This window comes from Melanostigma gelatinosum, assembly GCF_949748355.1.
Source record: "Melanostigma gelatinosum genome assembly, chromosome: 6".
Lineage (NCBI taxonomy): Eukaryota > Metazoa > Chordata > Actinopteri > Perciformes > Zoarcidae > Melanostigma > Melanostigma gelatinosum.
Genome location: NC_136639.1, coordinates 18,877,867 through 18,904,758, shown reverse-complemented (window position 1 = coordinate 18,904,758; position 26,892 = coordinate 18,877,867). Strand labels below are relative to the sequence as shown.

At 42.0% G+C, this 26,892-nt stretch overlaps 2 protein-coding genes and 1 pseudogene across 4 annotated transcripts; 1 reads left to right on the top strand and 2 right to left on the bottom strand.

Annotated features, from left to right (window-relative positions):
• Positions 1 to 423: 423 nt before the first annotated feature.
• mlxip (MLX interacting protein) lies at positions 424 to 13,734 on the bottom strand. Of its 2 annotated transcripts, none has more exons than XM_079269649.1 (17): positions 12,673 to 13,734; positions 9,840 to 9,946; positions 9,115 to 9,200; positions 8,858 to 8,947; positions 8,703 to 8,744; positions 8,067 to 8,307; positions 7,862 to 7,951; positions 7,591 to 7,685; positions 6,049 to 6,637; positions 5,600 to 5,706; positions 5,293 to 5,398; positions 5,092 to 5,207; positions 4,861 to 4,968; positions 4,617 to 4,744; positions 4,401 to 4,524; positions 3,754 to 3,883; positions 424 to 2,918 (listed from the first exon to the last, which is right to left on the bottom strand). In XM_079269649.1, exons 1-17 carry the CDS (start codon positions 12,993 to 12,995, stop codon positions 2,794 to 2,796), a joined length of 2,607 nt encoding a protein of 868 aa, XP_079125775.1. In that variant the 5' UTR covers positions 12,996 to 13,734; the 3' UTR covers positions 424 to 2,793. The 2 variants fall into 2 exon arrangements, with proteins under 2 accessions (XP_079125775.1, XP_079125776.1); XM_079269650.1 differs by having other exon boundaries at positions 8,067 to 8,238.
• Positions 13,735 to 16,886: 3,152 nt separating this feature from the next.
• Positions 16,887 to 21,953, bottom strand: LOC306779054 (cilia- and flagella-associated protein 251-like; annotated as a pseudogene). Its single transcript has 14 exons — positions 21,930 to 21,953; positions 20,270 to 20,410; positions 20,093 to 20,196; positions 19,899 to 20,007; positions 19,357 to 19,437; positions 19,176 to 19,250; positions 19,042 to 19,083; positions 18,668 to 18,885; positions 18,394 to 18,570; positions 18,062 to 18,312; positions 17,796 to 17,947; positions 17,400 to 17,576; positions 17,121 to 17,305; positions 16,887 to 17,025 (listed from the first exon to the last, which is right to left on the bottom strand). The product of its transcript is annotated as a cilia- and flagella-associated protein 251-like (transcript).
• On the top strand, positions 21,656 to 26,082 carry LOC306778641 (rab5 GDP/GTP exchange factor-like). The gene is made up of 9 exons (XM_079270248.1): positions 21,656 to 21,874; positions 22,654 to 22,840; positions 23,104 to 23,231; positions 23,530 to 23,681; positions 23,769 to 23,838; positions 23,947 to 24,082; positions 24,279 to 24,373; positions 24,759 to 25,015; positions 25,099 to 26,082. The coding sequence occupies exons 2-9, from the start codon at positions 22,683 to 22,685 to the stop codon at positions 25,510 to 25,512; spliced, it is 1,410 nt and encodes a 469-aa protein (XP_079126374.1). The 5' UTR covers positions 21,656 to 21,874; positions 22,654 to 22,682; the 3' UTR covers positions 25,513 to 26,082.
• The last annotated feature ends 810 nt before the right edge of the window (positions 26,083 to 26,892 follow it).

The following is a 26,892-nucleotide window of genomic DNA, read 5'->3' as shown; positions in this document are numbered from 1 at the left end:
ACTCTGGAACGTCACCTGATGCAGATAATAGAGTACATTTCCAGTCTGGAGATTAAGTGGTACAGTCTGGAGTTGAAGTGGGGCCCACCGGCAGACTGCCCCAAAGCCCCAAAGCCCCCCGTAGAGCCGGCCTATTATAATGTTCATGTCAAATGTATGCTGGAGCTTTTGGACCAACAGCTCAGCAATGCAAAGTTTGATTTCACTGCCTAGTATGAATGTTTTATTTAACTTACACAGCTTTCAATTATTAAACCATACATTTATATAATCCAGTTTTATGTTGACGAGAAAGTAAACTTGTCCTGGATGTTACTGCATAGTTCTTATTATTATCAGTATCTGATAACCAAGTAATAATTATTTTTTTATAAAGTGATATTTATTGAAAATAAACCAAGTCAAGATTTTCATTTTTGTTGCTTTTATTGTGAGTCAAAATCATTTAAGGCATCTTAAAACATTGCAAGAACTTTGGAAGTGAACAAAATAAAACCTCAGAAAATATCTTTACTTCTTAAAACAAATGAAATAAAACTCTAAATTGAATGAGAGCCAACATGGGCAGATCCAATCTGCAATGATATGCTGTACATTATCAGGTACCCCCTTTCACTGAAAAAGCAAAAAGTTGGAAATCCAACCTGGTATTACAACATTTTGAAATCAGAGGACGAGGTAAAAACAACAAAAAAACAAAATTACCACACAAATGCCACGCTGCAGTGGAACATTGGGGATTTCTGTCATAATTCACAAGGCCTTTTTGATTTGCATTACCGTAACATATTGAATTTTTACATCAACAGGTAAATTATTTCTATCTTGTAAAAAAGTGAAATCGACTAAAAACAAAATGCAATTCAAAATAAAACACTCAAAAAGCTCCAAATTCTGTGGTGCCATTTGCTACTGTAAAACTCACAGTAAACTGAGTTGTTGTGCAGAAAAGAAAGTCAAAACACAAGTCACAAAATCAATGTCTGCCTGAGGAGTGCTGAACCACAAATAATAAAAAAAACCCAGACAAGACTAATTAGCCTGCCGTGATCACGTGACTTTAAGGCCGTACATCAGACATGCAGAGTACATCTGCACATTGTCTTATTCTCAAGCAGTCAACAGAGCACACTGTCAAACATGATTTCAGTAACACAAACAATTAGCTGAATGGACGGTAGACTACTGTTTCACATGGCATTTGCTCTGTTTCTGTGTGCTGTATCTTTTCACATGGCATACTGATTGTTTTCTCCTGTCTGTCATTAGCACACCTTATAAATTAGTGTACTTAAGAGGAGGAAAAAAACAACAGGTAAATCAAACCATGTAACCTGTACCCTTACACGGACATGTTTCCCTGATGTAAAGGACCCTGACTCGATTTGTTCATAGCTGAATGGAAAACAATTACGCTGACCAGCGCATCCCTGAGTGATCAACAAAGAACAGGAAGATGCCTACAACTGCTGTGCATTCAGTTAAGATCTTGAAACACTGTTCATGTGAATATACTGAAGTATATAAATAATCTGTACTGCTATTTCAGTTATGCTCCCTATGAGGGCTTGAAGTAATATCTCTCCATTATGCTGTGAGCCGCCCATTAGAAACCCATGTACGCAACATACTGTATATAAGATGACTGCTTTCTTGTACAATTTGCAGTTGAACTTACTGGAAATGGGCAAAGCAAGCAAAGTAGGAAGGAAAATGTTCAGCATGGGTGAGATCCCACCAAGAAACCACGATTGTTAACGGACTAAACAGCATTCACCTGAGTAGATGAGGGGTGAAAAAGACAATTACGGTCTCAGCTTTCTTGTGATAATCAAGCACCACGAGCTATGTTTCAGACAATCCGATGTGAAACCTTTCTGGGAGGTTTCAGAGCTTTCAAAACACATAAACTATACTGCAGCTAGTCTTAAAGAAAATCCCACATTCATCTCATCTCCTTGTGAAAAAAGCATCCTATCCATACACTTTGCACAACTGAGTGAGTACATAAAATGAACAGTCACGCAATACTTCCCTTTTTAACACAATGTTGTGTTTTTACATTATAAAAGTGATTCAAATTCAAATATATAATTGTTCAAAAAGCAAACAACCAGTACCACCTTTCACTAAAGTATCTAGTTACACCTCAAGTTTAGTATTAGCTGCTGTCAGTCAAATTAAATTTCAGAAAAGCCACAATTGTTATGAATGTAATGTCAAAGATCGGCCTCCCTGTGTGCATCATTCCCAAGGATCTCCAGGATGATCTGGGTCATATTGTGGCAGCGGCAGCTAGCACTGGCACTTCCTGCCAACTGGCAGTTGCCGGTTTTAAGGCTTTATTTTTCATAATTTGACAATACATTAAGGTCCCTGAGAGTAGCCTGTATTAGCTAGATTTAATCATAACGATTAGCCATAATATTACAAGTCGGAATTTTTTTAACGAAACCAATTACAACCACCAACAGTCATAAGCTCAAGGACCTCAAACGAAAAATAAAGGCATAAAACCAGCAACTGCCGTGGCAACTCTCCCAAACTGCGGCAACTGAGCTTGCCACAGGAAGTGCCGCAGCCCATTTGACATTGCTCTTTCTCAGAATCAACATGACCATCGTACATACAGAGTAAAAGTAAGCCAGACCTAGCTTACATTTATCCTCTTATTTTAAGTCATTTCATCTGTGGAAGCAGTGATGGCCTTGCTGAATGTCTGTAAGGTAAACTAGTGATGTGTCATTTTGATGATAGCTATCAAAAGGTTCAGGCGGCTTCTGGGTCACCTCATCACCTCTGAGAGCAAGGCCACCCGTCTGTATGAGCGACGGCCTGGGTGGCTTCTTCAGGCAGCAGGGACGGATCACTAAGTATGGACGTGGTGGTGCTCAGCTGGCGGAGGGTACTCAGCACCACTGAAAAACAAAAAACCACATTTTAATAACCACAACCTGACTGTATAAAGCAGCATTGTGAAGCTAACTGTCATGTGTCCTTAAAGAGTGCTAGAAAAATCTTTATGGAACATGTTAACGTGCAACAAACTGTTATATCTCATGTTTCCCAGGAAACTGGGGGCAATTTGTCATTTGTCTGGACTTTTTCATAACTGCTGCTTTTAACACATAGTCATGCTACGGACAGTAACTCAGGGGAATTCTAAAGATTTTCTTACAACCAATGATTTGACTGCAGGTCACTCATTGTATCTTTAGATCTAAGGGGACCACCCGGCTAAACATGGAGTAAAAAGCTGCAGCGTTAACCTTCTTAAGTCTGAAGTTGACTGCAGCCCAGCCTCCAATGAGCAGCAGAAACTGTGACTTCAATGATAGAAATCTTTTGACGTCACCTTCGTTATCAGATCGACTAAGCGTCATTGCTAAAGTCAGACTGAGTCAGGAACAAAGACGGAATATTTTGAAGTACAAGTGGGAGGTTAAAAAAAACAAACAGATTGGAAAGTGTGATCATCACCGTTTCCGCCCAAGAGATTGAAAATGGAGTGATGTAATGCATCATTAAAAAATGAGAAGCACTGTTGAGTAGCATTGTTGCGTGAACCAAACAGAGATAGTGACAGATAGGAAGTATACAACTGTGAGTAATTTAACTGCACACAGCGGTGATCTAATGCTTTGACGGTGGAAGGAAGTCTCCGCTGGGCGGGCAAATGATCCAAAACTACTGATAAAGACTGTGTTGGTTTATGGCGGATGTCTACGAGAAATACCGTACTAATTTACTCACTGGGTCTGAGCGCTGGAAGGGAGCAGTGACGATCGAGCCATTGCAATGTGGTCTGACAGAGCTCTGCCCTGCTCGTAGTTGACACCATCCCATTGAAGGACTCAAAGAGAGGCTTGATAATGATGCTGAACTAGAATAGATGACGGTCAAGGATCAGTTATACTGGAGAGTGAGACAAATGCAACTCTGCCTGACCAACTGTTTGAGTCCCAGAAGTCGAACATGCACATCTTTAGCTTTCCCCACTTCATGCTTCGATCTGCGGGTTGCTTAACCTAAAAAGTATGCAACTAACAAAATCAAAGATTGGTTTTAAAAAAAGAGCAGCACTGCAGCATATTGTACATCGGGACAAAACATTACGTGATCTGTCAAGAGATCCTTAATACCCCTGACAACAACAACAACAACATGGCTACTGCTACTGGTAGATAACAACAAAGCAATTCCCCTTCTAAAAGACAGCGTCACTGGTAAAACTGTCACTGGACATTTTTGGTCATTTGTAATCATAGGATATGCAGTATATTCCTTCCGTCATGCATCAGTCTGATCTGAACAAGATGTCTGCACGAGCCAAATGCTTACACTATACTCTGTTATTATTATGCAGCAAACAGTGTCAGGGCTCCTTTATTGAAAGATACAATCCAGAACTTCCAGTTCTGAAGAGTGCGGTTCTTCACATATTCATTGAACTTCCTCAGCATGTGGTCCGAGCGATTTCGCCTGATAGGGACCCCTGTTGCAGGCAGCTGTTCCTGACACGAGCTGTGGTTAAGCAGTGACAGGAGACAGAGAGAGTTGAGTGCAAATGTTGTATATCAGAAGAGGGGTGACGCATATACAATGTTTCAACATACCTAATGGAGGTGTTGATCTCCTCTATCTCCTCTCGTAGCCTCTTGACCTCTTCCAGCATCTGCTGCCTCTCCTGTTGCAGCTTCCAAATGTGATCCACAGTCTTCTGCAATGTGACTGCATTACTGATCTAAATGCACAAAGCAAACGAGGGAAAGAGCACATCAAATACTTTACAAAAACTGTGCACAAACATGGGCAAAAATCGTGATTTAAAAAATAGTTTTATGAGACACTCAGACTTACATTTGATTGGGACTTTAGAGTGGGGACCACGTTGCAGAGTGTTTTAAAGCCAATGTTTATGTTTGATCGTCTCTTTTGCTCAGCAGATATGCATGTTGTCCTCCGGCTCTGTCACACAACACCAGTGGAAATATTACAGGTTACAGGCGTACTGTGTCTTCATTCATTTTTTACATAATGTATCGAACACACGCGCAAACCATGTATGCTGAGAAACATAAACACACAAACCTGATTTTGTTCATTCTTTTCCAACGGTGAAGTGCTGCTGCTGATCAGTGACTGGGGACTAGGAACCTGATCTAATCCATGCGGGGATCCTTGACCTGATCCAGGCTGACTGTGACCTGGAAAAAAAGAAAACACACTTGTAACAAGTTGTGGGCTTTAAAGTTACGATGTACTTCCTGGGTAGAGTGAAGTCTGTCTCACCGACACAGGAGGCGGCTTTCTGGCTTTTGCGGCTGGAAGACCTTCCTTTGGGGACAATCTGCTGGGGAGACTTCTGTGTCTGAGACAAAACGTGAAATCCAGGAGTCTGAAATACATGAGGAGAACAAATGGACAAGAAATTAAAAATCACCTCAGTTTTAAGACAAGTAAAGTTTTAATTTCACACTTGTGAATTATGCACACCACAGAAAAACAAACAATAACATGTAAAGGTTGCAGTTTTGTCATTTTCTATCGGCAACTCAATAATGTGAGGACCCACTGTTATGCAAGATCTGAAACATACCCCTCCAATCTGAGAAGGAGCGATGACCACTCCAGTACTACGGACCACATCTGCTTTCAGAGCAGATGGTGTAACAATCACAGCATTGGCATGACCTGGGAACGGGGCTGAGAGGATGAACATTGACAGTAAGTCAGTTTTATGTGCTTTCATACATGAACATCCATGAATGAGTTTTTACAACTTGGATTTCCTCTGGCGTTTTCATCTTTCATCTGTTTGAACAAGTTTTAATTTAATATCTTGAGATTGAATTTTACAAAGATAAGCTGTTCTGTTAAAACAAAAGCAAAGGGCACCCTAACGGTGAAGTGGTTCGGGTTAAGAAAGGCTTGAGCGCTATCTTGTGGTGATTAGGTTAAAGTAACAAAGCTCCACTTACAGATCAACAATGTTAAATGCACAATTGCAGAACCAAAATCTTGATCTCGAGACCAGAAACAACAGACCTGTGAGGATGAGGTGGGAGGAGGGGAGTGTGTTAGCAGGAGCAATCCTTTGCACAGGGCGGTTTTTGTTGGCACTGGATGACTGAAAGGGCCGAGGCAGGGCGAAAGTCTGAGGGTGTTGGATGCGTGTGGCAGTTAATGGAGCCAAGGGCTGAAGTTGAGACGGAGGAGGTGGAGGTTGTGTGGATATGGAGCTATAGTCTGAGGCGTGGCTGAAGGTGGCTGCTGCATCGCTGGGTTTAACAGTAGAGGAGGTCTTGTGTGTAATCACAGATGGTTCTACAGTCTCATCCAGCGCTGAGGCGTTGCCCAAGGACGATGGAACCATGGGTGCTGCTGAGGCCATGTCCTGACATGGAAGGCACTGTGCCAGAGGATCATGGGATAATGGCTGAGAGACTGAGGAAACTGCTGCTTGATCTCTGGGCGCCAAATGCCCAGGAAACAGAGGCAGGTAGTTTTGTACATAGGCAGCAGCATCACCACCACCATCTGTTCGACTGGTTTGACTGGCCATGGGAGAGGGGATGGGCAGGGGGCCAGGAGGGGAGATGTTGTTGCTTGTGAGCATGGAGGACATTAACTGGGCCTGGTAAGGGATGAAGGAAAGGGAACAAACACACTCAGTCTCTTTCCTCTCGTGCAAAATGAAACATTAGAGACTCAGTTCTATGCAAGTTCATGTTAGCATGAATGTACATTTTCACAACTCCAACCAACTTGCACTGAAGAACACACAACTTTTCTTAATGTCACTTTTTATTGATTTGGGAGGCTAGAGACAAGAATAAACTAGCAGCATTTATATCAGTCTTTCTATTCACTCAGTTCAGGCGAATGCAAAACGCATATCTGTTAAGCCAATGTTTCATTCTAGTCTATCCGTTTTACTTGTATACACGATAAATATAATATATGTCCACGAACACGCACTCATGGACATATACACTAAGTACACTAACAACCGCTGCAAAATATATCTTTGGTACGGCTCACGGATACAGCTCCTGTTGTCATTTTGTTCCTAAAAGTAATTTACTATTGTTATTATATTTATTTATTTCTGAGCCCTGAATATTTAGTGTTGAGGAATTGAGGAAGCAAATGTTAAGGTCTGTAAGACTGTATGTTCCTTCAATGTTAAAAAAAGAAGAAGCTATAATGTTAAAAAGTCAGACAAGTAACTACAGTGAAGCTGTATTTATGGACTCAGCAGAAAATATGGCAAAAGCGTCAAGGAAGACGACGGCATGAAAGAAAAGAAAAATGTGTTGCCAACTTTTGAGTGAGTATTTGACTCTCAAAAACGAAGCAGTTTGAGGAGCAGTACATAAAGTTTAGTAATATTATTATGTTACCATTGTTTTTTTGTGTAACTACATTAAGACAGAAAAATGGTAGAAGATGTGGCGAAAATACTCGCAAAGTGACCTAAAAACAACAACACAAAGTCTTGCATTAAGGAAAAATAACACGGCCCTTGAACAAACTCTCATCATGGTGGGTTGTGTGTTAGGAGCGGTGCCTTGGGTTTGTGTTTACCTGCGACTGTGAGCTGCTGCTGGGTTGAAGGGTGACAGATGGTGCAGTGGGTGAAACAGAGGGGAAGGCGGGCTGACGGAGGCTGTGAAATAAGTCTGGAAAAGAGTCTCTATGTTAGCTAGAGGTTAGTAGAACCACGCTACTTTTTGTGTTAGGCTAAGCCGACTACTTTCGCTGAGTTACAAGAAGGTGTGCGCTTGATTCCTATAAAGTGTGCACTATTAGTGCGTGTGCAACACTCCTGCAGCTATGGTTGGTGCCTCACTCCTACCTTGCAGTGGATCAAAAGAGTCCATGAAGTCTAGGTTAGGTTGTAACGGGATGAGTCCTGGTTGGATCATGTCTGCGTTCCCTGCGTGTGCTGCGGGAGGCAAAGAGGCAGAGAGAAGACATGCCAGTGGTGGCCACAGTGAACAAAAGACAACAGCAACAAATCAATTGTTAAAGCACCGGTCGATTTCATAAAATAGACTCACCAATCTCCCGTGGATTAGGCCAGGCTATGGGCTGGTGCGAGGCCAACGTAGAGAACAACGTGTCTGAAAACTCAGACATCAGGACATCCATGTCAAAGAGGGGGTCCATCTCCATGGGGTCAGGCGTTTCATTATGCCTACGAGGCAGGCGGCGCACAGCAGTGTCTTCATCCTGATAAAAGGAGACACGGAGCATGTCTGGAGAGACTTCCCCAAACAGCGATAACTGCTCCTCTGGTCCCTTTGAGTGTCACAAATGCAACCACCAAGCCAGTCAATGACACACAAGCGTGCAGTGTTGAGTACAGCCAACATGGAATGGCACTAAATGAATGAACAACATTTTGTCTCCACACTTCATGCACTCGTCTTAAAAAATGAATCACCGTGTATCTATATATGGACATACATCCGAGCCTGTCACGAACGTACAAGCTGCATCATGTGAAATTAGTTAAAAGATTTTTGTTTGCATCGTCAAAGATGATATATTACAAAAGTATGCAAGTATGTGACGGTGACTAGTTTAGCATGAGTTAATTCCATTCATATTAACATCTGGTTGGTATCGAGAGTGATGTTCATCTTGGCACTAACAGCACTTTGGTGGGTTGAGCGTGATGCAGTTTAGCGTACCTTAAGCAAGCTTGAGAGGTCATCATCCTTGTGCTTCTGTAACTATAAAAGAGAACGTGAGTGCCACATTCGATAAATATTAATGTTTTATGACCAATCAAACAAACAAGACACATATGCCAAATACACAGAATACCCCTGAACTACTACAATACCCTTTTTTTAAAGTATGTTCTCCACTTGTGGTATTCTCTGATGACGATTTCAATTCGTCTTTTCCAGCATATCCCATCTGGGGCACTGCCCTGCAAAAGAAAGAGGAGATGATCCGTAACAAACACACCTGACAAAGAAAGGAAGTGACAAAGGAAACATAAAGTTGAAGAGAGTGAACATCCAATCACATCCATGGAAGGTTTTTTGCGATAAGAAACAAGGCAAACGACTGCTGTTTGATCACAGTTCTCGTTACCTCAGCAGGCCGACGGACGTACAAGTCCATGCTTCCATCCAGGGGAGTTGCAAAGTGACAAACAGGATTCTCCCTTTTCTCCACATCTAGGAGTAGAAAAAAACATCCTTCAAGTCACCCTCAGTTGCATTTGTACCGGTACAATACAATAAAACATAAATGAACATATGTTGCAGCACTTATTGCTTATAGTGGACCAAAGCATGCTCATAGCTCAGCTTGTAACTCAAGAAAAGCTTGACCCAGTTTGTGTTTATTTTAGGGATATGAATAAGATATGCTGCCAGTCACTGTCACAAAACTCCTCATGGTATGTAAACAAACCGATATTACTGCAGCAAGTTGCAAAGACGGCGCCAATATTTATCTTGAAGTCGTGGAGAAAAAAAGAGACTCAGTTCCATACTGTGAAAGTTCATGAATTTACAGATAATGCTGCTGGAGTATTGTGAAGGGCAGATTCTAATAAACATACACATGAGAGCCAAGAAGAATAAAGCCTGGCGAGATCATCGGTCCTGAAAAGGGCAATATGTGCACAGATGTAGATGAATCAATATAAAGAATCTGATTCATGAAAGAGTCCCTCCACTATATTCTTGAACCAGATCCTGATGTCTCCACACTTGATTAAAGAAGTGTAAAAAATTCAAGTCACTTAGATACTATAACAATAACGACACGCTCTACACTCTACGCATACCAAATGAAAGAGGAACTCTTACACTGCATATACCAGGCCCTCCATATGGCGTTGTTCAGGCGGATCTTGTCTCTCCAAAGCAGTTTTAGACCTCTGAAGTTCTTCCATTTGGGAGACACCAAATTACCACTGAAAAGACAAGAAAGTTTACAGTGAAATGAATCTCACAAGACAGTCTATGAAACACAAACAGCGTCTTAAGTTGTACAAGTAGATCAACATATCAACTATAACTCAAACCCTCACGGGGATCTCCTTCGTGTTGTTAGCAGGAGAAACCTCGATATTCTTGCTTTTAGAAGATTAAAACAAAAACATATTCCATCGACTTTAAAAAAAAAATGCTTCCTTTCTTCTTCTACCCCACGATAACACAACGAACTGGGAATTTGAGTTTGTTTCGAAAAAGTTGCAGGTCACCTTGAACAACTCCAGCTGTGTACTATAAATACTTAAAGAGATAAGACAAAACAAACAAGCTGACAAGATCAAGCTCAACTCAGAATGACAGTTACAAGTGTGACGGAAGACAAGGAATCAAATACACCGACAGGAAACACACACACAAGCTATGAAATGTAAAACAAGGAGGCGTGTATGTGCACCGTTATGGCTTGAGTGTGTGAACGTCTTCAGAACAGCACAGTGCCATTGCTGGAGTCGTGGACAATCTGTCAACAACATGGTACATTTCTGTTTCAACTCAAACAGGCAGTAATAAAACAGCAACATCGCCCTCAGCGCTCAGATTCAATCCGCAATGTTAAAGACCACGGACCAGTCCAGAAATCCTGGCGTAGTCACGCACCCGAGCCTGAATTCCAACTGCCACATTAAGACAACTAGAATATCTCAAGGATTAAAGGACGCACGTCTCACTGGACCACGCATTTATCTTCCGTAGACTCGACGACCATATTGGTGTTTTTACAGGTCGCCCTAAAATAATCGATTGGACGGCTGCAGCTGATTCAGAACTCTGCTGCTGCTCGAGTCCTCACCGACACCAAGAAAGTGGATCACATCCCTCCGGTTCTGAGGTCTCTACGCTGGCTTCCTGTCTGTCAAACAAATGATTTACAAATACATGGAAAACTGCAGGTCTGCTGCAACTCTCAGTTCTTTTAAATCAAGGCTGAAGACTTTTATGAAATCAAATGATTATATAGATCTTACGCTGCACTGTACCTTTTATTCTTGTATTTTATGCCCGTCTCATTCTATTCTTTAGCTTGTTTTAATGTTCTGTTGTCTTGGCTCTTTAATGTGTGCTTTAATTGTATTTAATTGGTGCGTTTCTTTTGCACTTTGTCTCGGTGCTTTAGATGTTTTATGGAAAGACGTGTTGCTGAAATGGCTACATAGAAAAATAAGTTCAACGTCTGAGTGTTTTAATGGTTGAAAACGGTAATATGCATCGAACTTTAAAAATGTTTGTCAAATGACATGACTTAAGTTTATGTTTCACTTCAACAGGACAGGAGAGAATGACCAATCTGCTCTGATAAGGAAATGCTTATTCCAATCCAAACGCTCAGTTCCCCTCTTTTCATCCGTCCTCTCCTGTAACACTCTGTTCTTCCTCTGCAGCCTTTGACCGTTGTCATTCGTGTGCTTACTGTTTGTACGAGTACTGCGTTAGTCATTGGAAGAAGAAAAAGCAGTTTCAACAAATAGCTACGCAGTCCAACTCGGTGCAATGACTAGAGAAGAGCCAGCATTACGGGGGGAACACATTGTTCTGGTTCTGAGTAAAGCCTCTCTCGTGTACATGAAGTCGTTGCTTCTTCGTTTGGTATGAATGACAACAGCAGAACAGTAACTGGTAGTCGTGGTCTCCAGGCCTAAAGATAGTCCTCCCGATGAATCCAAGTCGGTGCCATGAGCAAAGTCAGAGGGAATCCTCCGAGCAGCTGGCTCTCCACCAACGCTACAGTAACACAACAGCTGTCAACAGAACCACAGGTAACGTGAGCCCAGCATTTGATTTTACAACTCATCTATAAAAGGCAGGGTTGGTAATCTTGTAACTAGAGTAAGATCGATTTTTTTTAAATTATTCAGCCGAAAACCAAGTCCGGTGCTGCAAACTCTTTTTCCAATGAAATAACCGAGCAGCACCAGCTCCGTTAAGTTGCTAAATCCAGCAAGAAAGTCGCCAAGTCTGCAAAACGAACCCTTCAAAGCCACTCTCACAAAATGATCATAATTGGACGGCTTATGACAGCCATGCGAAAGCCGCAGGTACCGGATTTTTTTGTTTGTCGTCAGAGCATTTGATTCATTGATTGCTGTCAGGCTGTACTGATCATTTGAATAAAAATAATTAAGAATGATAACCAATCCTGTCTTTAAATATCTTAGTAGCATCAACGTTCTCTTTTAGTTTGTATCTTAAACACATTGCCTGAAGCCTGTAAACTTATCAACATTCACCGTACGGGTTTTTGTGTCTTTTCACACGGCTGCATTATGAGTGACGTCTTTTAATTGACTCATCACTCTCGGTTTACACAATTATCGACGAAATACTCTTTCATGCTGTTTGTCAGACGACCTAAAATATTGAAGTAAAGGACCTTTACTTGCGATGGAGTGTCTTTACTGTGTGGTGTTGGTACTAAAGGGTGAGTAGGCCTTCTTCCTTCACCACTATCATGAGTGGTCAAGCAGGAAGTTACATGAAGAGAAGACTCGTGACAGCAATTCCACACTAGTGTGTCCCATGCCTGACTTTTTTTTTTTTTTTTATCTGCACATGATTGAAGTCAGCTCAGCTGGGTGAAGACATTAAACAGTGAACAGGAACGTTTCAACGTGAATGCATGGTGGCGAGATGTAACGTAATAACATACCTGTACGCAAGAGTCATGCACTCAAAGAGTTTGGTCAGCGAAGCGTCTATGGAGAGATGTGACATCCTCGCATTGCCGAAGTGATAGGTCTGACAGGTCTGTTTGTTGACAGTATCGAAGTCGTAGCCTTTCTTCGGAGGGTGCTCGATATGCAGCGATGACACCATGAAGTGTCCGCTGTGGATGATCTGAGACTCCAGCCCGTCCAACCTCTTCAGGCCCAGCAGCTGGGCCTCCGAGTCCGAGTCGTCATCCTGCTCCTGCTTTATGCTCGACGGCGGGCGACGATACGTGTACCGTGAAGACATCTCTCTAGTAGCCATGTCGGTACCTCAACCAGACAAATAGCTAATGTTAGCCAGCGAGCTAGGACAATAAACCTCTCGCTTTCATCGGGCTCGCAAAGAAGACGCGGTTGCGGAGGACTTCTCGGTTAAAGTTTGTCAACTTCGTGCCGTTGAGTCCGAGTTCTCGGTTCACTCATTCTTGAAGCCGTCTGTAATTAATGGCTCAAGTGAACTTGTTGTTGTTTTGTTAGCCGAGAGTCGCCGCGACCAGCTGACAAAAAAAATAACAGCTTGCAGACTGTTTTCGAGAGACAGCGAGATCCTTCTTGTGGCACTGGCACCTCTGCGTCACTCAGCGTCAGTCTGTGGCACGCAGCGTCACACAGCGTCCCTCTCTGTCTCTCAGCGTCCCTCTCTGTCACTCAGCGTCCCTCTCTGTCACTCAGCGTCCCTCTCTGTCAGTTCAGCGGAAAGATTCAGCTGTGGCACGCGAGCATAGTTCGGCAATTGTCAAGAAGCTGCGGAGCTGAGGGGGCGGAGCCACATTTCCTGAGACATTTCCTGAGAACACCCGTTGTTGTTACGACAGATCAGCTTCCATAAATCATTTTTATGATTTTAGTTGAGTCACAGGAGCCCCCTGTTCTCTGTATGCATCCTTAGAGTAAGTACGTTGTACTTTTTTGTTTCTCATTCATTTTATTTCAGTATGATTTAGCTGGTTTTGCAACAAAATGGAACATAATACACTTTCTAAATTATTACTTTTATAGTCACTTACAACAATCGGCTACAATAATGAAAATAAATCATCCGTTTTAGAATCATTTAAAAGTATATATTAAAATTAAGACATAAAATGTCCAATCCAAAAATACAGGTTTGAAAATATCTTCACTCTTCCTCTGCTTATATGTATATGTATGTCAGTAGGACATATGTTAACTGTTAACAGTTTACAGCATACTTAAATAAATATAAATAAATACAAAACACACGCACACTTTGTACACACACTGCAGCAATTCTTTTGCAGGAATATGAGCATATTTTCCCCCTCTGGCGAAATACAACACGTCTCATGCCTTATTTTATTTTACCAGTTGGTGGCGGTAATGCGCCAATTCGTTTGCCAACCGCCAGTACACCAAAAGGGAGGAGAAGAAGAAGCTTTCCCGTGCCTGTGTTGTTGTGCTCATGAGCGACAGCGCTACGTACCCCGTTGTAATAATACTATGAGTGAGGAGCGGAGGACCCAGTCCTGCTGCCAGGACGGAGTCATCAGGGTAGTGTAAAAAAAGTATTTCAATCTGCACAGGAAGACAGAGGGTTACGCAGAGTAACAGAGCGTGAAGCAGTGTGACGGAGCTTGAAGCAAGGTGACGGAGCGGGACGCTGGGTGACCGAGCGGGACGCTGGGTGACCGAGCGGGACGCAGGGTGACCGAGCGGGACGCAGGGTGACCGAGCGGGACGCAGGGTGACCGAGCGGGACGCAGGGTGACGGAGCGGGACGCTGGGTGACCGAGCGGGACGCTGGGTGACCGAGCGGGACGCAGGGTGACCGAGCGGGACGCAGGGTGACCGAGCGGGACGCAGGGTGACCGAGCGGGACGCAGGGTGACCGAGCGGGACGCAGGGTGACCGAGCGTGACTCAGGGTGACAGATATTTGATGTTGATGGTTAATTTGCAACCAAGTTGTATACATCATGTATTTACTTGTTATTTGTATGTAATAGAAAAGTGAGCATGTGTACTTCATGAAGCAATAAATAATGACAATTGAAAAATATAGAGAGATGTTTGGTTCATTCTTTTCAAACACTAAGCCTAATTTACCTGAGTCATTGATTTAATTGTCACACTTAAATCCTGAATTGACTGGTGAAACAGAAGAAGTTAAAGGCCAAGATGAGAAGATATAATGTTGGTCAAATACTGTGGTCCAAATTCAATTTATTCAGTTGTATTGGCATTGAGATATAGAAAGTTTGACTCTAGAATATTCAAACAATTCCGAATCTCACAAGACAAGAGCAAAAACAAGATGAATGTGTTCTCCTTTCTTCGTTGCTGTCATGTTAACTGTCTTGTGACTGCTAAGATTGATCTCTGGAGCTGTAGGTGGAGGCAGACTGTCAGAAGTCTTACTATTTTGAAAATGTATCACTGATTGTGTTACTATGGTAACTGAAGCAAGGTCTACTGGAGGCTGTTTAATAATAGAGTGCAGTGATGAGATTAACGTGTTATACATTCATAATATCAGCAATTTCCTGCCACGTTTTTAATATTTTGTGATCCTATATTGAACGTAATTTTCTTTTCTTTCTCGGAACTGAATCACGCCGCTCGTAGATGAAAAGCAATACGTGTTTGGGATCGTGTTATAAAACGTGTTAAAGGGAACGATCTACGTGGATAACCTGTGGATACGTATAGTAGGTCGAAGTAATCAGCATACTTTTAGGAGAAAGGAAGTTGATTGACTGACTTGTACGAAGGAAATGGATCAATAAAACACGTATTGCTTCTTCTTCTCCTCCCTTTTGGTGTACTGGCGGTTGGCAAACGAATTGGCGCATTACCGCCACCAACTGGTAAAATAAAATAAGGCATGAGACGTGTTGTATTTCGCCAGAGGGGGAAAATATGCTCATATTCCTGCAAAAGAATTGCTGCAGTGTGTGTACAAAGTGTGCGTGTGTTTTGTATTTATTTATATTTATTTAAGTATGCTGTAAACTGTTAACAGTTAACATATGTCCTACTGACATACATATACATATAAGCAGAGGAAGAGTGAAGATATTTTCAAACCTGTATTTTTGGATTGGACATTTTATGTCTTAATTTTAATATATACTTTTAAATGATTCTAAAACGGATGATTTATTTTCATTATTGTAGCCGATTGTTGTAAGTGACTATAAAAGTAATAATTTAGAAAGTGTATTATGTTCCATTTTGTTGCAAAACCAGCTAAATCATACTGAAATAAAATGAATGAGAAACAAAAAAGTACAACGTACTTACTCTAAGGATGCATACAGAGAACAGGGGGCTCCTGTGACTCAACTAAAATCATAAAAATGATTTATGGAAGCTGATCTGTCGTAACAACAACGGGTGTTCTCAGGAAATGTCTCAGGAAATGTGGCTCCGCCCCCTCAGCTCCGCAGCTTCTTGACAATTGCCGAACTATGCTCGCGTGCCACAGCTGAATCTTTCCGCTGAACTGACAGAGAGGGACGCTGAGTGACAGAGAGGGACGCTGAGTGACAGAGAGGGACGCTGAGAGACAGAGAGGGACGCTGTGTGACGCTGCGTGCCACAGACTGACGCGTGCCACAAGAAGGATCTCGGCCCTGCTGCTGTTTTCTGTCCGAAGCAGGAAGTTCCTGTCTGAAAGCGCTTGAGATTGGTCGGAGTCAGAGCCCCACCCACAGACGGACTCAAAATAAACCTCAGAGCAAAGCTTTAAATATGTTGTGAGAGTTTATAGAGCTGTTACTGAACAAAGCAATTCATCTGCAAATGTGACAACATCATTGATTAATGTATTATTATAATAATGAATGAAAGTTTTATATTATATATATATATATATAAGAAGAGTTGCTGACACACTTTGACAGGGAGAAGCTGAATATATATATATATATATATATATATATATATTCAAGATCTACCACTAAGGTTTTGCACACAGGTTGTACTGCAAGGCTGGAGGTGTTGGCAACTGCAGGATGATCATCAATTAATCAGGGCACGTCAACGGTGCCCAGGAGGGGATCTGGCACCCCTCAAGAATCTGCCAGTCCACATTCCATGCTTGGTCTCTGCTGGGACCTGCTCACCGGCTCCAAGGAAAGTCCCCACAATCTGAGCTACTGCCGGCCTAAAGCCTCTTACTCAATAAAATACTAGAAACAACTTCCAGCACTGACCGTGTCCTCTGTGATGTATGCCAAGTAATATGAGTTTGTTTCAGGTTCTTTACACATGGGAAGGACCACTGCTTTCTCAATGGGAGAGCCATACGTTTGTCCAAGGAGAGTCTTTCTGTAAAACACGTGTCATAATGTTTTCAAGTATTTGTGTGACGAAAGTCGGAGAAATATATTTCACAAATAATCTTCCTACAGTAGCTCACAGACCTGCACATCTTAGTAGTGCTGTGAAACAGCTTCATCTTGTATTGGTCTGAGGCAACGAGGAGAAATTGCTCTGTAGTAAGAGGAGGAGACCAAGTCATGCTCATTGGCACAGCGCTTTGCTCAATGCGCTCCGAGCTTAGGATGAGAAGCTTATTTAAGTCACTGTTTTCCAGGTCATACTCCACCTATTGTTCACAGAGAGATGTGTGGCAATACAATTAGTATCACAAAACACAAAACTAGTCCACAGTCTTACAATTTTCGACAAAGCAGACTAACCAGTCGGCGGTCCAGACCCAGAGAGAGCAGTCTGGGTTGCGTGCTGTCCAGATGAACCCCGAAAAGAAGGTCTTTGATGGGCTTGTAGTGGGAGCGGTGTCTGCCCATATATGCCCAACGAGGCAGAGAGCCTCCATTACTCTGCAAGCGGCATACTGTCACCGCTTTTCCGGCATCCTAAGAGTGAACAAGGAAGTGAAGCTATACCATGTCTCACTTGAGGTTATGAGAATGTAATAGAAGAATAGATTTGCAGGACATTATCATAGCCCCAAACCTATTTCACAATCACAGCTGTAAATAAAAAGGTCAACACGATTTAACAAACTCCAGTCAATGTTGCCAATCACAAAGTTCAAACATATTACACTGGATAGTGAAAAAGGACTTGCTCACTGCAGTGGCAAGATACTTTGAGTCTGAGGAGAAAGTGATGTGGTGGATGCTGTCTTTAGTGAAATGAAAACATTCCTCTGGATCACTTTGTAAAGTGCTGGGATTCAGTATGTGAACCGCTCCACTGCCAAAGCCAACTACCAGGTATACTCCTGTTCAGAGACAACAAGGTGGCTCTGTACATTGAAAATGCATGCAGCAGCTGGGTGACGCTGGCTTGTATGGGAGCATTTGTTTGTTGACAGTCAGCAAGAATGTCGGCTCACCTTGAGGGTCGAAAGTGACACACTGAATCTGCTCCTCTGTCTCGAAGACCCTGCTGCAGAGGACGGCTTTGTTGTCATAGTTCCACACTTTTAAAACACCCCTTTGATTGCCCATGGCCACAACTGGCTGTTTGGGGTGGCAGGCCACTGCAAGAATAGGCTCACTTCCCTTCTGTAACAGGATCTGAGGGACGCCTTTCTGTGTATTCACATGTACCACTGTGGAACTGGCTGTGGACACAACAAAATTCCTGCAGAAAAAGAGAGGTCAGCTCGGCTAGAATGTACGTAACAGTGTAGACTGGAAACATAATAGATTGTATTTCTTCTACCTGATGAGTAATGGTTTTGCCTCCAGAGTGTAGTCCTCCAGGTATCCCTCTGCACACTCTTTGGAAAAGGAAACGTAAGTAATAGCATCCAGGTTGAACTCACTGTACCGAAAGAGAAGCGAGAGCTCTTCATCATAAAACTTGATGTGGCCTCGAGTGTCCCCCGTCACAACACAGCTGTGATGTCAAACAGATGGAGAAATCAAAATCAATAAATACATGAGCATTTTATTAAAAAACAACAACATGAATGTCTCTCTCTCTCTCTCGCTGCCTGTCAGTGACGGTGAGAGCAGTGATCGGATCGTTCTGAAGGTGAATGAGATGGAGTCTCTGTTTGGGGGGCTTTGGGTTTGCAGCTAAGTATTCCGTCACATCCCACACCACGAGGCAGCCGGCCCCAGTTGCCGTTCGGGTCTGACGCTCTCTCAAGTGAAACACAGACAGTGACCCGCCCGCCATGGTGCCCGTTTGAGAAGCGTCTGGAGAACACTGAGCAAATACAGAAGAATCAAATCCACGGGTAGCGGAATCATGGAACTTCAACGTTGAACAGTTTAAACATCGTAATATATATTGAAAAAGAATTGACATGAATGACAGAAACATCTATGACATCTTCTACAACATTTTGATGATTATTTGTACCTTCTTAATCGTCAGGGCAAAGTATTGCAGACTTCCTTTGGCCTTAAAAAAGATCAGATGATTATTGCAATAAACATACGTACATAACAGCTGTTTTATCTATTTAGAGAAAAGGGACCAGCAGGACTTACCCTGCTGTAAAACAGCAGCTTGCTTTTACTATTGCTGAGCAACTGAGCGCTGTCATTTGGATTAAAAATGATGTAATCCTGAAAAACAATTCAACATTTGAATGTTTGATCTGCTGACTGACATATCTATAAAGTAAGGTGACGTAAAAAGAATAAATGTTAGAAGAATACAAAAGTTACTTACTTGGAAACCATGGATGGGACTGAGTTCAATTAACCACAAAGGCTTATCTGTTCCTTTTGTCCAATCCCAAATACACACACGCTGTGCAAAGATCGTCAAAGGGTTAATTGGGAATAGATTCATTTTGTCAAATCCAGTGTTAAATATTAACCATATAAGAACTTGATGTTGTACGGTTATATCTAGAAAGAGCGCCGTTTTGAGATATTTACAATTTCTTACATCGTTTTTTCATTTGTAAATTGCACTTAATCCCTGATGCTAATCCTAAAAAAGACAATAAAATCATGACCCTACATATATGGATACATACACTACCATGCCATCAAGAGAAGGTCAAATGGCAGAAAGTCACAGTGTTTGGTGGTGTCAAACTCTTGACCTTCTATTTTATATTCATCATGAATGAAGAGCAGAAGGTGCTACTTAACAAAACCACAGATCATAAATGTGTCTCTGTTTTTTTCCCTGGATTGTGCGTTTCATAATCTAGAGTCCAACACTGTTTACTTGATTTAAAACACAACTGCTGGCACACTCACTTGAACTTCCTGAGCCCCGAGGGTTACCAGATGTTCCGTGTCTCTTGAAAATGCCATCGCGGTGACACCTCCCTTTCGGTGGCAATCGAACAACGTATGCACTGGAATGCTGAAATATGCATAATTTATGTTGTCACCATCAAGAGCAAAGGTCAATACACATGAAAAAGCCTACATGTAGAATGAAGAGCTACCCAGAGTAGGAGTCCCATATCATCACTGTGGTGCTTGTGTCTGCTGATGCAATCCAGCGTCTGTCCTCACTGACACACATACTTCAGATGTTGCAGCAGTGACCCTGAGAAGATTGAGTATAGACGTTAGGCTTTTTAAAATCAACGCTGCAACCTGAAACCTGCTGATTTTTGTACCTGAAGTATGTGCTGGGAGTTTGTTGTGTGATTGTAGATGACCCCAACATTAGCTCCTGAATAGAGCACCACCAGCTGATCGTGGTCTTGCAGACTGAGGGCAGGAAGAGCAGGATTCTTCCCAAATACCCATGCTAGAGACTGAATAAAGAGCACATTTTCAGTATTGTTATGAGTGACAGTTCTTAGATTAACCTTTGATCCAAAGGAATTTGTTTTGTTTGAGGTAAACATTTTTTTTTTAACTTTCTTGACTGCAAGTGCAGAGGGTGAATATACAAAGAGTACTCATTTTGTTAGGCTAAGTTAGCAAAATAGTTACGTCCGGCTACAAAACATATATATATATATATATATATATATATATATATATATATATATATATATATGTTATATATACATATATATATATATATATATATATATGGCAATTAAATGAACTGATAACACATAACCACAATATCAGTTGTTGTAAAATCCTTTCGTAACTGCTCAATTGCATTAAAAAACACAATCTCTGTAATTTAGCTCCTGCGAAGCGTCTCGTTGCCTAGTTACTGTGGAGAAAGTGGATGACAAGTGAAGCGCACGGATGTTCCGATTAGCCCTTTCAAATTAAAAGCACCATTACTAATATAACTAATCATTTGGCTGCAGTATTGCGTTGCAAAAAGAGATTTTTATATGCAAGCATGTAAATATCCCATAAAATATGATGCATCGGTTAAATTTAGTTTTACAAGATGGATTACCAACTGATCAGAGTGGAACACTGCAGTTTGTTTATTTTATATATTAATTTAATTGTTCAATTATATTTTATTTTGGGGTGGTTTAATTAATTCTAAACGTACTCAGTTCTACATAATTTGTGTGTAATTGTTGACTGTAAACACTGGAATCTAAATGTTTACACCGAAGGGCAGGGGTCATTATGACAGACTACTTTTAGAAAACGGAGGCATGATACTTAATGTTAACGTTATACAGTATAACATAATTTCTAACATATAAAGGTAAAACCTACGTCACAGACTATGATGTGGTTACGCAATGTGACCACTAGAGGGCAAGGAATTCCCTCATGACGACCATCACCTCCACGAGCGTGAACAGCAAATAAACACTTCCGGTAGAGACATTCAACATAGAAAATGTATTCAACACAGACACCGAAATTCAAAATGGGCTGAATCACGGGGTTTGTTATGTTATGGTCGAGGGAGACGTCTATGTGTTGGACGTGTGACTCTGGATTGTTAAAGCGGGTAATAAGTACATATTTCCACCATACTTTTACTTTGAAAGGTCGACACTGTGTTGATCACTACTTCCAGCTTCACAGTTTGTTTCCTCAATACTTTCCGGTTGCACAGGTTTGAAAGCGGCTGGTTTTCTGTCTCCGTGTTTAGTTAGTGCAACGTGAATGTTCGCCAGCTAACTACTGTTTCATTCTTCTCTAACTACAACTAACGTTAATCGACCGAGATCTGGAGGATTGTTGTTCTCACTGTACGTTACATGTTATGAAGAGCTCGTGAAGAGGAAAAAAAAAAAAGAAGCCGATAAGGAAGCAGCTCACGTCATGATTCCACCAGCTGACAGGTGAGGAGGAGGTTCAACAACTGTGACCAGCAGTTTAATTAGTTTATACTTCTACCCGAGATAGTTGAATAGTTGTCATCTTTTAAGTCGAGCACGAGCCGCTCTCATCTCCAACAATCCCCTCAGCTGACTGTCATCTGACGAGCTAACAACGTTAGCTCACTCTCATGAACTGTTACTGTAGCTGAGCTTTTAATCTAAGGCTCTAAAGTTAACTCGAGTAGACTACAGGTGGCACGATGTAGTGTTGGATATTGTGGAAAATAAGATTTAATCGAAAGGCAGATGAAAGAGTTGTTAGATGTAAAAGCAAAGTGTGAGAAAGAAAAGACGGTGATAAATTCTAGGACAATTCCTTAAACTGGTTAACAAGATAAGACACTAGTTGGTATATTTACATGGCAATCTACCCACGTTAAATTATTAATACACACAACATTGTGTTTGATTCTTGTTTTCTGCTGTAGTTTTTGTTGAAGCAGAATCTCAAATTAAACCAGTTCAAGCAAAACAACAATTTTCATCGCCTTCATGGCAACACATTCAGAAATCATGAGGTTTTAAGCATTGGACCGTAGTGCTCATGGGCTTTAATCTATTTTATTACAGTATTGTGTGTCCCAGTTGAATGCATCATGCCTGAACAGGAGGTTATGTGCCAAGTTACTAAACCGTGTGACGTTCAGGTTCCCCGCCGTCACAAACACAGGACAACGTTCAAAGGCATTATATTAGAACTACAGAGTATGTTGAAATATGTTCTATGTTCTGTCCAATAGGTGAGGATAGTACACGGCAGAACTCTACAATGTGGACAGATAAACAACGAGGAATCCGAGTGTCTCAGCAGGAGCTGCTCTGCAAGAACGCCTGTGGCTATTATGGAAACCCGGTGTGGCAGGGCTTCTGCTCCAAGTGCTGGAGAGAGAAAGCACGCCCAGCTGCAGCCTCGAGGCAAGACGAGAGGTAGACGCGCTCACTCACACGAGCATTTAGACCCTGCTGTATGTTATCAACACCATGGTAAAGGTGTGTAGGTGGAGTCGCATCTTAATATCATCACGTGCTCGTCGCACCCTTGATGATCACCTGAATAGATGCTATGCATGCTCATTTTACACATTGTGCTTTGTTAGTATAACTATCCACTAATAGTTTGAGGCTGCTTAAGTGCTCTTGGCTTAAAACTGGGTTGCGATCTGAATGCCTAATGTTGTTGTTCTCTGCAGGCCGAGCAGTGATGGAACTCCTCTCACCTTCTCCAAATTCGAGGAGAAGAAAAGCACAGAGAAAGGTCGTCGAATCAACACAATGAGGAGGCTCTTCTGGGGCAGCCCATCGCCTCCTAAACCTCAAGGTAGACCTGTTTGCTTTGTGTACTTCGATGCAAGTGTTCAAGTCAGACCTCATCAGCAGGTGTTTTCTTTCAAGGCCTCGTGGGCCGATGGGCTCCCATGTGCACATGTCTGTGTAGTGTAGTGCTTTTATTCCTACAGGGTCAGTACGGATGCACCCTACTCCTCCTGTGTGCCCCATTGATTTACTATTTTACCAAATTCAGTGACCTGGCCAGCAGTGTTTCAACAAATAGAGCCATTCTGAGTAACATGTTTACTTATTAATCTGGAATAACATCCACCTGTTGTCCCCTTTAGAGTCCTCTGAAAGGCATGCGAATGTGTTGAAACCTTATCAGAGCCTCGAGCCCGGAGACTTCACCGGTTTCCTAAAGATACTGAAGAGCCCTTCCTCCCAGCGCCTGCAGTCCCGATGCACAGCTTTCCTCAACACAATGGAGGCTTACCATGTAATTTATCTGTTGTAATATTTAACACCACACGTCTCATAACTTCTTATCGACTTCTTTGATCAAAGCGCATCATCTTCTTGACAGGATCTGCCGGTACAGAAGCAGTCTGATCTTGTGCAGGATTTCTTCCAGTCTTTTGCTGAATATTTTAGCAGTGAGTACAGAACGGATCAACACCTCCGGGGCCGGTTATCCTGAAAGAATTGATGTACTTTTTAAATTGCCGTTGTTTTTAAAACGATATATTTAATTTGATTTTCAGGTTTTCCTGAGGCTCAGGTCACTCGGATAATGGAGCACGTAGAGAAGCTAATAATGACACGGTTGCACAAATGGGTTTTCTGCCATGACAGCTGTGACGATGAGCAGAAGGACCTTGCTCTCCAGAGGAGGATACGGTAATCCTTAAATACAAGTGTGTGTGTGTGTATATATATATATATATATATATATATATATATATATATAGATAGATAGATAGCTCGATAGCTCGATCGATCGATGTGCATAAATAAATATGTGCAGTTGGGGGTTGTATTTCATCAAAACCTTGAATTTAAAGCCCCGTTTGACGCCAATGTCTTTACTTTGCAGATCTTTGAACTGGATCACTCCGCAGATGCTGAGCGTACCTTTCCCTGATAAAAAGACTGCAGTCACCGGCGACCCCTTCCTGTCCGCCATCACGGGTGATTCACAACTTCAGGGCTGAAAGGAATCATTCATTGTTTTGGGAAATATGCTTTATTTGCTCTCTAATTAGAAGAGCAATGTTACGCTCACCGTTAAATATAAGCCCACATAGTTCACCGTAAACACACAGTTTTTCTACTCGTTAAACAAACACAATACAACGTGAGTGAGCTTCAGAGGTGATGCTCATACCTTTGGACTTGTATTTTATTGACAGACATGAGAGTGGTATTGATCTTCTCATCTAACTCACTGCCCGAAAGTATATTTCCCAAAATGTTGAACTGTTCCTTTAAGAGTTTGCCACACGCTGTAAGCATCATGAAAAGGCGCTGCGGTCTTTAACCTTTTGCTCCGCCCTTTGTTTTTGTTTTTGTACAGCTATAATTGAAATGGATGCCAAACGAGCGCCTCAGGACAAACTTGCATGCGTGTCCAAATGCAGTCAGCACGTCTTTGAAGCGCTCTCCACCTCGAACAGTGAGCCCGCTAATGCCGATGACTTCCTGTCAGCTTTGGTTTATGTGGTGCTGAAGGCAAATCCACCTCGCCTGCACTCCAACATGCAATATGTGATTCGTTTTGGTCTCCCTCACAGTCTGATGGCAGGAGAGAGTGGCTACTATTTCACAAATTTGGTAAGTTTATTGCAAAGTTTGCTCATCCGGCGTACACCACAGGGTCAGTTGGTCACTCATGCCCCCTTTGTCCTCTGTTTTAGTCTTGTGCAGTGGCCTTCATTGAAAAGCTGGATGGACCAGCGCTCAACCTCAGTCCAGCGGAGTTTGACGGCTACATGCTGCGTCAGCGTGCTCCCTCTGAAGGAAAGAGGCAGCAGGTTGCCGGTGACGCACAGCATCTGTTAGTTGAGCTCAAAGGCAGGCAGGAGAAGCTGGACCAAGGGATGGATGCTCTCAACGTGCAGCTCCAAAATTGGGTTGAAGCTGTTCATTCACAGCTGGATGAGGCCACAGCCCAGTTGGCTCTGGTGCAGAAGGAGGTAGCAGCTCAGGGCGAGCTCTCGCAGGTTTCTTCATCCTCATCTCACAATGCATCACCACAAGAGGACGACAAAGACGAGTCCGTCCTGGTGCTCGCTGATCAACGTGCAGGAACACAGGACACAGACTGTTAGCTGTGTTAACACCAACGCCTGTTCTGGTACTGGACCTTTTTTTTTAACATCATCAGCACTAATTTGTGTCGGCTTTAAAACAAACCGATTCCTATTCCAAGGGCACACATTGCAGCCGCATTAAACTGGGATTTGTCAGCCAGTTGAACATGAAGGAACACTTCTTGAAGGAAAGCTTTTTGCATTCGTTATCACAGAGAGAGTGCACAGAGGTCCTTTTAATGACTTGGATAAAGATTTGCACTTGTATCCTGTTTGAGGATGAAGGCCATTCGAAATACATTCCAATATATAATGACGGATATTCCTATTGAAGCACTCGGGATACACAGCACTTGGGGCTATCGTGTAACACTTCAACGGTGCTTATTTAATATTCGCTAATAGTTTATACCAATGTGCCTCTATGTAGACTGCTGTGAAATAAATAATATGCTACAGGAGAAAATGTTAAATGGCCATTATAGACCACTACAAGTCAGGGGGTGTATTGAGTTAAACCATGTTTCAGAGCTGTGGGGCTGTTCTCAACACGCTGGCCTTGAAGATGAATTAACTGGTGCAACACAATTTGAAACACATTTTGAAGGTATTTGCTGTTTACAACTGTTAAAAAGTTTATGAAGAAATGATAGGGTTTAATGTTATGATCAATTGTTGTACCCAATATTATAATAAAATTGAATTATTTGATTTAATGTGTTTTTTATTTATTAAATGTTTGAGAAAACAAACATTTGTTATACAGTTAATTTTTAGTTGCTTGTTTGCAAACAGGAATCACATATTAAAATACTAACAGTCAGTGGTGTACAGTGTTCCCATCAGCCAACTATATAGGAATTGGAATATATAGGAGAGCATACCTACTTCCTGTAACCTACCCGGCATCTACCTTGTATTTTATTATTTGTCTCCCATGCAGGAACTACATACTTACTGTGAACATCCTCTCCAGTAATAAGATCCTTTTTGTAAACGAAATAGAAAAAGCTAGATTTCGTGTAATTTCATTTTTTTTCATCGAACAAAATCATACGTTTCCTCCTTAATGCTCATCCTAGGACACACATAGGTCCTACTCAATTCAGACAGGTCAATATGCTGCCCATGAATCTTAGAGTTCAACAACTCAAACTCAACCATATGTTCAATATTGTCAATAACCAGGCCCCTGAATATTTATCAGGTTCATTTAAACTAAATTCTTCCTACCACAATACTAGGTCCAGCACCTTGTCCTTCGTCATTCCACATGTAAAGACCTTCGGATCTACTTCTTTTGAGTTCACGGGTGCAAAGCTGTGGAACAGCCTCCCTAGTCACATCAAGGCCAGCGATTCTAAACCGGTTTTTAAAATCAGGGTTAAGCAATTTTTT

What these genes read in the sequence shown, in the direction of transcription:
- LOC306778641 (XM_079270248.1), top strand. Translation starts at nt 22,683, where the DNA reads ATGTGGACAGATAAACAACGAGGAATCCGAGTGTCTCAGCAGGAGCTG. An exon ending in ATCGCCTCCTAAACCTCAAG is followed by an intron (nt 23,232 to 23,529) that starts GTAGACCTGTTT and finishes TGTCCCCTTTAG; the next exon opens with AGTCCTCTGAAAGGCATGCG. An exon ending in TTTTGCTGAATATTTTAGCA is followed by an intron (nt 23,839 to 23,946) that starts GTGAGTACAGAA and finishes TTTGATTTTCAG; the next exon opens with GTTTTCCTGAGGCTCAGGTC.
- mlxip (XM_079269649.1), bottom strand. Translation starts at nt 12,995, where the DNA reads ATGGCTACTAGAGAGATGTCTTCACGGTACACGTATCGTCGCCCGCCG. An exon ending in ACCTCTCAAGCTTGCTTAAG is followed by an intron (nt 8,308 to 8,702) that starts GTACGCTAAACT and finishes TGACACTCAAAG; the next exon opens with GGACCAGAGGAGCAGTTATC. An exon ending in GCCTAATCCACGGGAGATTG is followed by an intron (nt 7,952 to 8,066) that starts GTGAGTCTATTT and finishes TGCCTCCCGCAG; the next exon opens with CACACGCAGGGAACGCAGAC.